The 12,359-nt window shown below is 48.8% G+C and overlaps 1 protein-coding gene across 9 annotated transcripts in view; it reads left to right on the forward strand.

Moving 5' to 3' along the window:
- The first annotated feature begins 2,876 nt into the window (after positions 1 to 2,876).
- The window catches only part of CAMTA1 (calmodulin binding transcription activator 1), an 850,500-nt gene continuing 841,017 nt past the window's right edge, over positions 2,877 to 12,359 (forward strand). For 8 of the 9 annotated variants that reach the window (XM_045035030.1, XM_045035028.1, XM_045035029.1 and 5 more), the window contains exon 1: positions 2,877 to 3,177. In XM_045035030.1, the coding sequence (XP_044890965.1) occupies positions 2,909 to 3,177 (269 nt within the window). In that variant the 5' untranslated portion in view covers positions 2,877 to 2,908. The remainder of the gene's footprint in view (positions 3,178 to 12,359) is intronic. The other variant, XM_045035036.1, reaches the window with a different exon arrangement.

The raw sequence follows: 12,359 nt of genomic DNA on the forward strand, positions 1-12,359 counted from the left end.
ACCAGCCACAGCCTACCCCCAACATCTCATCCTCTGGGCCAGCCGTTCTCAAACCCATTGATCTCGGATCTCTTTATACTCTGAAAAATTATTAAGGACCCCAAAGAGCTTTTTGTTTGTGTTATGTTTATTTATCACGTATATACTCTACAACAATTTAAAAAAAATGTATGAGCTCATTAAAAAAAATAAACCATTACATGTTAACATACATATTTTTTAGTAACTAAGTTTTCCAAAATGAAAAAGTTAGTGATAAGAGCAGCATTGTTTTATGGTTCTGCAAATCTCTTTAATATGTCACTTAATAAGAGACAACTAGATTCTCCTAGCTGCTTCTGCCCTCAGTCTGTTTTGACGTCATGTATTATGTGACTTCTGGAAAACTCCACCGTACATGCGTAAGAGACTGACGTAGTATTGTTAGGAAGACAGTTTTGACCTTGTCGACCCACAGAAAGAGTCCCAAGGATCCCCTCACTTCTCCAGGTTTCCAGGTTGCACTTTGAAAACTGCCATTTCTGCCCGAGTCTAAGAAGCTTCCCCACAGGTGCTTTCTGCTATGACAGCCTTGCTTATTTCAAGTTCTGGTGACATTCATGACCTCCGTGTCGTCCCCACTGCAGCTTGACTTGTGACCTGTTGTTTGTGTTTGTTAGCCCCTGCTAGGCTGCGAGACCTGTGGAGGGAGACGCTCAACTTTATTCACCTTTACATCCTCAGAACCTAACAGTGTCTGGCCTCCATTAGGCACTGGATAAAATCCTGTTTTAATTTCAATACATGTTTCAATTATAAAAGCTGTATGGTTAGGACCATGTTATAGATAACAGAAATTAAAAAACAACCCCATTCCTCATCACCTGAATGTTATTTCTTTAGTGTATTTTGTATTAACCTTTTTACAAAATCCAGTTTTTTTGTTTTTTGTTTTTAACTAGAAACACATCATATGATAAATGAACAGCTTCCCCCTCACCTAGCAATGGGTAAGCTATTCTGAGGTCTGTGACTACCATAATGCTCCATTGTATGGATATAAAACAATGTACTTACTAAATACCCAACATTATTAGCATGTTTAGGATGCTTCCAAGTTTTTGTTGTAATAAATACAGTGATCCTATGAAGAATACCTTCACACATATAGCTTTTTTGGCATTTAGTGTTATTTCCTTAGAATAGATTCCCAGAAGTAAGATTACTGGGTCAACAGATGCAGACGTTTTTTATGGCTTTTAATACGTACAGTAAAATTGCTTTTCAAAAGGGTTATACTAATTTTCAATGCCACCAGCACTTTTAAGGACGTTTCACTACTCAAATTGTCAACATAGGTACTATTAAGAATGCCGATCGATAAAATATTGCACCCTAGTTGTTAAATTTTTGCATGTTTTTTGAGGTTCATAAAATTAAGGTTTGTTGAAGAACGAGAGTCTAATACAAAGCATTCTTTTGGGACATCTTTATTCCTGGCAAACTTAAATTTTTACTTGTGAACACCACAAGAACGCATGTTAGGCTTGGCACAGAATTCACTTTGGCAGTCAAATCCGAACGTCAAAATTCTCGAACGAGGACCTTTCGCTGATTCTGCTAGTCGTCTTCAACGGTAGGAAGGGGAAACAAACCTAACATCTGAGGAATGAAATGTTCCCACTGCAAGCCACGCAAGATCCACACAGAGGGGTTGGAGCTCTGCTTTCCATTCAACTTTTCTTCCTTTTTCTCTTAAACTTGGAGGGCTCAGCCCTTTCTTTGTTTCCGGTATCACCTGCCCACGTGCGCCAGTGCCGATTTCCCTGGGAGGGGGCACTCCGGACCCCGCCACCCCCGGTGGCGCCGGTCCCCCGCGTGCGCACAGCCCTCCGGAGCTGCCGCGGCGGCGCGCGTGTCCCCCGCGGGGTGCTCCTGACCTGTTTCCAGGCTGGCCTCCCACCCCGCACGCAGCGCGGGCGCTGGAACATTCGCTGCGAAGAACCACGACCCTACACCCAGGACCGAAGGAAACTTGGCCTGCCTCGCCCTCCGGGCGGGCGCGCCGCGGCGTAGCGCTCCTCCAAGGTTTCCTTCGGCGGCCTCATCCTGGGACAGGCAGTTATGAGTCATCGGCTCTGTGGGTCACATGGCCAACGTGACCAAAATAAAGTTTCAGTATTTTAAGCCGCCAGAAAGGGGGACAACGGAGCGCACCGGGGGTGGGGAACGGAAGGCGGGCACCGGCGGGCACGGGCGGACCGGGCACCCGCGCGAGGGGCCGCGGCTGCGCGGGCGCCCGGGCGTGGGGGGGGGGGGAGGGGCGGAGCGCCGGGGGGGGGGAGGGGAAGGGGCGGGGTTTGGCGGGAGGCGCGCCCCTCCCCCACGGCCGGCAGCGACGCCCGGGCTCCCGGGCCGACCGGGCTCCGGAGCGCGGCGCCCGGCCGACCCCGGCCCCGAGGCCCCGGGCCGCGGTGTCCCCCGGCAGCGGCAGGCCGCGGGATTCCGGAGATCCCGCCGCGTCCTCCACTGCCACCGGGACCCCACGCGCCGGCAGCGGCTTCCCCGGGAACGTCCTTCAGCCCCGGGAGCACGCGGGAAAAGCCCCAGCGCGCCAATGAGAGAGCGCCTTCCTCCTGACGGTCACGCTCGGGGGCGGGGCTTCCCTTCGCCGCTCCCGAGTTCCGGGAACCCCCTTTGATTGGTCTGGACGGCCTGGGAAACACTGTAGTAACGCCCAATCAAAGCGCCACGTCTCGGCCTCGAGGAAATATTCGGTGTCGGCCGGGTCCTGACTGGGCAGTTCTTTCCGACTCTGACCACTGGGAAGCTTTGTTTAGGTCCGGAAGGCGGGCTTTCCTGGGAGTGGGTGGGGAGGGGGCGTTGATTCTTGACCAATCCTTTCATTCCGTTGGGTGGTGACCAGCCAATGGGCCGGGCGGATAGGACGCTCCTCCCGGAGAGTAGTGAGACCCCTGGTGCGGGGCGATTGGTGGCGGGCACTATGAGTGGCAGCCGCGCGGCCCAACGGGCGCAGTGCGTGGGCCGCGGGGCGGGGCCAGGGCGGGTGCGCGGCGGCGGCGGGGTGGCTGGGCCGGCGGCGGCGGCGGTACGAGGCGCGCGCTCGGGGTCCCGGTCGCGAGGAGGAGGAGGATGTGGCGCGCGGAGGGGAAATGGCTGCCGAAAACAAGCCGGAAGGTAAGAGCCGGCGCGTGAGGGGCCGGGGGTGGCGCGGCGGGCGGCGGGACCCGGCCCCGCCGGACATCCCGGGCATCGGCGGCGCCGGGCGGGAGCGCGGGGGCGCGGCGGCGGCGGGCGGGCGGGCGCCCCGGGCCGGGGAGGGGGCGGCGGGTGGGGGGGCGGAGCGCGGCCGGGTCCTGAGGTGACTCGCCGGGCGGCGGAGCGCGGCGCCGCACACCCCCACCCGGGGGCGGGCTGGGGCCGGAGGGGCGGGGGGCCGGCGGGCGGGGGCCGGGCCCAGCGAGGAGGAGGAGCCGGCGGAGGGAGGGCCGGCGCCTCCCCCACCCGGACCGGGCATCCCCGCCGCTCCCGGGCCCGCGGCGCGGCCCCCCGCCCCCCGCGCCGGGCCCGGTGGGGGCCGCGGGGCGGAAAGTTTATCCGCCTCGGGCCCCCTCCGGCCCCGCGCCCCGCTGCCCCGGGCCGGTCCCTGTCGGGGGCACGGTCGGCGCTCAGCCCCGCCGCCCCTGGCTCTCGGGCGGCAGGGCCAGGCGGACTCCGTCCAGCATCACCCTCGAGCCCCGTGGGCGCCTCCCAGAGCCGGCGGGGGTCCCCGTGCTTCTCCCCGCCAGGGGGACCCCCTCCTGCTGAGCGTCCCCGGGCCGAAGGGCCTCGTGTGACCCCTCCCCCTTCCCTTCCTGGGAAGGGGGCCTGCGCAGCATCCCCGCCCCTAGCAGTCGTTCCCATCCTACTCCTGCCCTTGCACCCCTCGCAGCCAGGAGGGTGGGGTCTCCGTTTCTATGGCAAGTGAGGATCTCCATACTCCTTGCCCTTTACCTTCTGTGACCCTGATCCTTCTTTGGCAGAGGGGTCTGTCTCAACCTCTCATCTTCTCTGGAAGCTCTTGGGGCCTCTGCACACCGTCTAGTGACCCTTTTGCCAGGACAAGGGGACTCGGGCTCCCCATGTTCTTCTTCCCTCCTCACCCAGTGGGTAGTGGGGGCCTGTGCAGCTCTGAAGTCATTTCTAAATAGGAAAGCAGATACTTCTTACAGATTATGCATACTCTCTGCTCACTTTCCTGGGTTAGGGTGAGCTCATTTCCTGAATACCCTTTGAGTTGCCCTCTTTTTCTTAGGGGAGAAACTGGACGTTCCAGAGCTCCTTTCCCCATTTGGCTGTCTCCCCTAGCGTGTTCTCTCTCCTCAGAGTTTCTTGTGTGGGTGTTGGTGGGGGCCCGGGATCAGATGTAGGGCAGGGCTTCCATTGTGCCTGGTACCTGAGTAAGAAGGGGTCACGGTGATTACTCCTCTGTGTCTGAGCAGAACCAGGTCTGTTTTTGCTTCCGGCCTACTCTTGCCTCCTAGGAGGGGGCAGCGCTCACCAGTTGACACCACCCCACCCGCAACATGGTCACGTGCCCTTGTTTTTTGGCGGTCCCATTACTGTCTTCTGTGCAGTAAGAACCTGACTTTGTGCATTCTGCGTTCACGAGTTTTTGAACCTTCCCTGGAAATAAACTTCCCATTTCTTTTTTAGGAGAGCCCATATCCTTGCGGCTTCGGTTTCCCCGTCAGCCATATTTAGTGAGCCTGTTACCTTGACTTTTTCTGATTTTTCTTAAATTGTATTCATGTTGGCTGGGTAAGAAGAAGCCATATGCCTTTCCATCTAGAAAAGGGAGTGTAGACACTCATGTCGCCCACGTGCCATTCGGGAAGGGGTTGCTAGTGTGCTTCTTGTTGTACTAGAACCTTCCTTTGGCCTCGTGTTGTCTCTCATGGGATCTGAACTTTTTTTTTTTTTTTTTTGATATTGTAGCTTTCAGGTGAAGGGGAAATTTGGATGCTTTCTATTTTTTTGCTGCTCTGGGGTTCTCTTTTGGCGAAAAACATGATGCCATGCGTTTGTTTATACGTACACATGTGTAGGTATGCATTCAGACAAAGTCACATCTGCTACGTGTACGCGGTAAGTTGGAAGGGTTAGATGGCTGGCTGTGCGTTCTGCGTGTAGGTGGGGACCTTGATGTGTACAGATAGGGACATACGTTACTGTTGTCGGTAACTCTCTAACCTTAGCGGAATCAGAAAACTCACTGATAAATGGCCAGTTCTTACCACTCTTTCATCTGTCATTCGTACTGTATGGAGTAAGCAGAGTGGCATCGTGAGCGTTCGCCAAGTCCCCGAGTGCATGAAGCGTAGAGTGCTTGCTGATGCACACCAAAACTTCGGCATTCTGAATTTAGGGGTAGTAACCTCTGCCTGATTCTTCGTAGGGTGAAAGGTTCTCATCTTGGTCTCTTCACTGCTGTGTAGGGGAAAGAGATTTCGTGTATTTGGGGCATTGAGAGGAGGGGGTGAGAATATGTGTTTCTGTGACAGAACTAGGAATGAGCAGCCGTAAATATGTCGCTGTTTTATTTTGGCCATTTAAATAATTGAGAGAGGTTGTGCACATTAGGAAAAGGTACCTTTGGGAAGGCCCGTGACACTTCATCATCGGGTGGGAGGGACTGTTGTCCATGTTTGTCCTGAGTATCACAGTCTGCGCATTTGGCTCTGGGGCAGGGCGATGGTGGAGCCGCCTCTGGGGCCCCCAGTCCCTTCCCTCCCTGAGCTGGGAATGGCTGCTGGCTGCTGTCACTCAGCAGCAAAGTCTCACTTTTTGACAGGCTTAGTGTGGAGCCTGATCCTCCCCAACAAGCTCTGTCAGACTCTGAGCATTTGGACCTTTAAGCGTTTTTCTCGCAAGGACACTCTCCCTGCCCGGGTTACTGAGGAAGGAGGCAGGGTGATCTGGAAGATTGGGCCAGTGCTAGGCTTTGACTTCGAGACTTTGCCCTTCGGCTCACATGGAGTTACCCGGTGGGCACAATACCCGCTGCCCCAGAGTAGCACTTTTTACCTCCATTTCCAGTTTTTTAAAAAAGTTCTCATGCTGTTGTCATTCTGTCTGTATTTATACGCAGCTTGATGGAATTGTGTATTTTTAGGGTGTGGTATTAACGAGCCTTGGAAAGCGAGAGTTGAGTGCCTGCTGTAGATGTTGGGGTGTGCCCAGGAGAGTGAGCGTTCCCATCTCACTTCCAGTGGTGGATCCCTTCCTGTCCTGCCTACCACCCACTGCCTTCCCAGGTCTCCTGCTAATCGGGGTGCTCCGTACTGTGGGCAGCGGAAGGAAAATGGCAAGGGTTGGAGGAGCACCCTTGAGGTTAGCGTGTAAAGTTGGGCTCTTTGAGTTCAAATGCAGTTGTGCTCTGTGTGGCTCGTCCCCTTAGATGATGGGAAGTCCACTTTTCCCTTACTCTGCCAGTGGACAGTGTTCTCTTGCAGCTAGTCAGGCTAGACGGGTTCCCTGAAGGACTTTTCTTTCTCACATCTTCTTGTTAGAACATCCCTCTGTCCTCCCCCTCAGCCCTGCCCCCCCAGCTCTTCGGGCAAGGTTGGGTGATTCATGGGACATCTCTTCCCTTGTCTTCCTGAAGACTTACCTTGCTGTTAAATGTTGGGTTTCTCCATCTCCTCATTCAGTGGATTTGGAGTGCGGATGCGTGTATAGCATCCTCTGCTCAAGGTCAGATTGGTTCGGGTTTTCCTTTCCAAAAGAGTAGGGTTGCTCTTGTGTGTTCCTGGAGATGTATTCATACGTCCTGCTTACCTCTGTTTTTCCATCTTGTTAGTGTTAGGCTTTTTCTCTAAAATAGCCAATTCTTTAGTGTCAGGTGGTGTTATTTTAATTCTCTGTTTATGCTGGGTCTTGCCCATGTGCCTGGTGGGATTAGACTTTTCTTCTGATTTTGAGGGAGCCCATTTTGTAGGTTAACTTTTTTTTTTTTTTTTTTTTTTTAACTTTTCCTTCATTGCTTTGGGCCATTCTTCATTTCCCATTTTCCTAGGTTCCCTAGGTTCCGGGAAATACTCGTCGTGTGCAGTTGTACTTCTTCCTGATTTCCTTATGGAAAAAGCAACAAAAGGTGGTTCTCCTGCTCTTTTTCTTTCCCCTCGTGGTTGTGTCTGTTGCCTCCTTTGTGGGACCTTTGAATTTGTCCTTTGCAGAGGAGTTGTTTTTGCATCCATGTTCCCATCACTGAGTGCCTGCATTCTGGAGACATTCACTGAGCTTCAGGGATCTGTGGGTTATGTGACTGTGCTTGAGACCTTTTAGTATGAATGACATTTCAATGAGTCTTGTGTTTATCTTTTTCTATATTCTTTCAAGGAATTCTTTTCTGGGTTTTCATTGTTTGGATTGTAGTCTTACAAAAATATACTCTGAATAGTGTACTATCCCCCAGAACTCTTACCCGCTCCCTGCAGGAGTGGGGGTGTGGGAGAGGGTGGAGGGCAGCTTTCCCTCAGACTGTGTGCAGGGTATGTGTAGAAAAAAGTAAGGTCAGTCTTCTTTTTAAATGGGTAGGCGTAACTTTTAGGTCACTTAGATACATGGTTGGTGGGAATGCTTGTTTAACGCTTGACCAGCAGCCTGCCAGGTATAGTATAGAACATACTAGGTCTTGTATAGTACAGAAAATCAAATGCATCCTTTGTAGAAAGAAGGGGCAGAAAACTAATTTCCTCTTATGACTGACTGGTATCTTTCATGTCCTCAGATGGTAAGAACTGTATGAGATGCTGTTACACTTTTGCTGCCAGAACGTGTTCTATGTAAATTTAATGCTCAATTGTGGTGACCATTCTTAGGCTAGATACCTGGTATAAGTTACCACTACTCTTGTTTGTTTCATGACTGAATATTTTATACTTTTTTGAATAGTACTTTTATTTGTGTCTTGTCTTTATTTTTTTTTTAATTTTTTTTTTCTTCAACGTTTTTATTTATTTTTGGGACAGAGAGAGACAGAGCATGAACGGGGGAGGGGCAGAGAGAGAGGGAGACACAGAATCGGAAACAGGCTCCAGGCTCCGAGCCATCAGCCCAGAGCCTGACGTGGGGCTCGAACTCACGGACCGCGAGATCGTGACCTGGCTGAAGTCGGATGCTTAACCGACTGCGCCACCCAGGCGCCCCGTGTGTCTTGTCTTTAAAAAAAATTTTTTTTAATGTTTATTTTTGAGAGAGAGAGAGAGAGAGAGAGAGAGAGAGAGACAGAGCGTGAGTGGGGGAGGGGCAGAGAGAGAGGGAGACACAGAATCCGAAGCAGGCTCCAGGTTCTGAGCTGTCAGTACAGAGCCGGACGCGGGGCTCGAACCTACAAGCTGTGAGATCATGACCTGAGCTGAAGTGTGATGCCTAAACCGACTGAGCCACCCAGGTGCCCCTTTTGGGTAAATAATAGTCTCTGATTGTTTTTGGATGTAGGTTTGGTATAGAGAATGATGACAGTAATAATAAAGAAGTAACCTGACATGCACTTTTTTTTCCATTCTATATTAAATCAGATTTCCCCATTACAATGTCTGTAGAAACCAGTTCTGCTGGTATTTCACTCTTAAGAACTCTTGTTCAGGGTTGTTGTGTGTGGTTTGGCAGTGTCCTTTATTCACGTGAATATGTGACTGAAGAATTTTTGAGGTGACAGGTGATGTGTGTTTCCATTATAACAGATCATTTTCTAAAGTGTTCCGTATCTTCTAGAATCACTTATCATGCCAGTTTTTGATGTTCTAGATGACCTAAGGCCTACCTCCCTTTCCTTCCCACGTGAAGAAGTTTCCTTATTGCCCTTGTCATTGTCATAAAGAGGTATTTGCAGATCTACTGTATTTGTAGCCTTTCGGTTTTTGGTTAAGGGGGGCGCCCACCATTCCTCTCATCCTGTAGCGAGAGGCAGTATCCCTTCTGTCTCCCGAGGGACAGAGGGATAAAACGGGCTTCAGGCCACGAGGCTGGGGTGATAGTAGTATTTGTAAGTGGAGACCGAGCCCGGGTGAAACACTGTGTCCTTCTGGCGTCTGGGACTCCTCACGTAGGATTTTGGAAATTTGTTTTTGCTGCATTTAGCCAGCTTCCTTCTGTCTCTTTGGCTTGGTAATGGTAAAATTCTTTGGGCAGAGCCAACAAGTATACTACGTTTGGGACCTTGTTCACAAGGAGGTGGGGTCTTCTCGTGGTACTGTCATGCTAGCTATGGTCCTTGGTGTGTTTAGGGGTGAGAGTAGGAAGTGTTCTTGTGCTCTGCTTCTTTGGCCACATAACACGAATAGGGCCGCATGGTCATTCACTCTCTTTTCCAGGGTATAGTGTGTCATCTGTCGTTCTCTTTCTCCTTCTTTTCTTTTTCCTTTTTCTTTTTTGCACCCCAGATCAGGTTCAGGATACAGGTTGACCAGACACTATCCAACCCCTGTATTTTGTGCCGTCCTCGGATGTAGTGCCCTTCTCCTGTGATTAAGATGCGTTGCCATTCTGTCAAACGCGTGCTCGTCTTCCATTCCGTGATATTTGTCCCGTATTGGTAAGGAGAGCGTTTCTCTGTACCTATTGAGAATGGACACCAGTCCCTGATTTTTCATATGGTGGGACGAAGTAAAAGGTGGTGTTTTCTTCCCCCCATCAGTATGCTGGCTGTGTATTTCTCAGGTTGCATTGCATCTTTCTGCTTTGAGCGCCATTGCTTGTAGAAGGTCATGGGCCTCCTTGTGTAAAGATTGGTAATGCTTCCTGAGCATTTTTTAGCTCATTACCCTGGACTAAAAAAGAAATATTATGTACCCCACTGCAAAGAGAAGCCAAGTGTCAGCCACATTACTTTCCACTTAAAAAAAAAAATTTTTTTTTTAGACGATTGTTTGTTTACTTTCAACTGATGTTCGCGTCATAAGATGGAATGACCGGAGGTATTTTTTGAATAGTTCTTCTACATTCACCCCAGTATTTTGCTCCAGTAGAGTTGCATGTTCTCTTATACACGAGTCCTTTCCCCCTTTTTGGAAAAGTGCAGTCACATTTTATTTTATTTTTTTTTTCCGATTTAGCCATGCCTTTCAAGTCACATAATGTATCCCTGCCTGAGACTTCGCAGAAAGGCTGGGGGGAGGATGCGCAGGAGTGGGGCTGTGTTCCTCACTCTGCTGTGTGCAGTGTGGTCTTGTAGTTACCAGGGGACAGAGTAACATACTTTGAAAGAGATGTTTGGATCTGAGTTCTTAATGGTTTTAAACTTCTTACTGCTTGGAGACTAATTGAGTAGCGTTACTCTCACCGCTAATTTTACTTCTAATGTCATCTGGAGTATCTCCCTCTACCTTCTCTGAAAAGAAAAAAAAAGTCCCCAAACAGCAATTACAACAAAACCCCAAAAGCGAACCGTGAAGGCGGGCTCTGACTGTCCCTATTCTGCAGTCCAGTCACCAGTTCGCACGTGTTGCTTAATTGATACTTTTTATGTGCACAGTATTCACTGGGGTGGACATGTGAAAAGCCTTTGGAACACATAGCATTCGGTCATCTAGCGGACCCCGCATCGTGTCTTTTCGTTTTTCCTTCTAGGTTACCACAAGGTAAGATTGTGTATTGAGTTTCTTAAAAACACTTGCACAGTGGGTTGTTTTTCCTCCTTCATTTCTGTCTAACCATTGGAGTGAAAACTGGGGTTTGCTTCTCATAAGAATAGTAAGTTACCGTGTTCCTCCTTTCATGTTCAGCATCTGCGAGAAAACGGGGAGTCAGCTCCCGGTAATGGCAGAGCGACTAGTCAGGACTCAGACTTTCTCTCTGTAGCCTGTACGTTATTGTGGAGGTGATTTATATACTTTAAGCTAAATCTGGTGTCTGTAACACGTGATAAACCAGATGTTTAAGTTTATTTAATCTTTTTTACAGTATGCATTTAACAAGATGTATCTGTGTGTTTTATTAGAATTATACGCAGATACAACCAGAGGTAGTCCTGCAACTAAAAACAAAGAGAAAAACAAAGCCTTTCTTTCTAGTTTTGAAAAACAGGTGTTATCTGTTTTCCTTCATTGGGCTTGATTGAGATTGCCAGGACGCATTTCTGAAGGTATAGTAATAACGATCAAGAATTAATATTTTTGAAATTTAGATTTGGTTTTTAATCCTCGTCTGAAAAGTTATTTCTGAGGATGTACGTGTACGTGCCCCATTGGTTTTCTGGGGCACTTGGATATCGAACCATTTGGAAGCCATAAAAAGAGATTGGTATGAAGTGTGAAATTATCAAGTAGAAAAAAGATGCAACAGTGAAGAAAATAGCCATTTATTATTGAAGCTAATCTAAAGTGGTGATTGGGAGTGTAAAGTCAGATATTCTGAGGAAGAATGGAATGCTGGTGGGGTTACCACGTTGAAATTGGCTCACATAGCTATTGTCTAAAGGACACTCCCCAACATGGAGATGCTTGGAAGATAAAGAAGCCTATGGGATTGATTATTTTAAAATGTTAAGTGTTTCTTCTCTTTTTGAAAAGTAATTGGAATAAAATAACCCTTCTTAGTGAAGAAAATGTAAACTTTAATGGAAGTTCAGAATGAAATATTTAAAAAGTGAACATAAAAGATAAGGATTTTTTATTGCAAATCCACAAGGGGGTAGTGATGTTCTATCAAAGATATTTGTGGTGGAAATGTGAGATGATCTCTTTGAACGTTTTAGATTTACAGATAAAACCGGTATGTTTGCATTTTAACTTAATAAGATCTTCTTTTTAAAATGTTTATTGGCAAAATTGTTTATTGCTTAAATTAAAAAAAAAATTCCCATTTTGGGTGAATGGCCATTTAAGCCGTATGAATGGTAAAGAAGAGACGATGTCCTTGTAGTGTTGGGCTCTGGAGCAAGGTAACCAGGGATTCTGGGGGTTGCTGATTTTCTAAGGATGCAATAATCTTAAATTTCCTGGGAAGCATTGGGCATCTAGGAACCAGTTCCTTAAGTGTCCTTCGTGAAAGGATTTTAGGAAATTGTGTCTAAACTTTACAGAAGTTTGTATCGCGGGTTGTATTTTCAGCCCTGGCAAGAGATGAAAAATGTGAACAGTCCACACCACCAGCCGCTTTTAATAGTTCTAAGTAAATCAAATTTTTGTAATCTCTTTTTTTATTAGTTTATATTACATCATTAGATAAAAGCATTTTTTTCCCCTTGCGCATAAAAACTCCAGTAGCTTGCCTGAGGTCATTGAGTCCCACCCCATTGTATTCAGAATTGCTTAAAATTAGGTGGGGTATGTGTGGCAGTGCCAGGTAGTTTTCAGGAAGAACTAAAACTGTATTAT

This window comes from Felis catus, chromosome C1, assembly GCF_018350175.1.
Source record: "Felis catus isolate Fca126 chromosome C1, F.catus_Fca126_mat1.0, whole genome shotgun sequence".
Lineage (NCBI taxonomy): Eukaryota > Metazoa > Chordata > Mammalia > Carnivora > Felidae > Felis > Felis catus.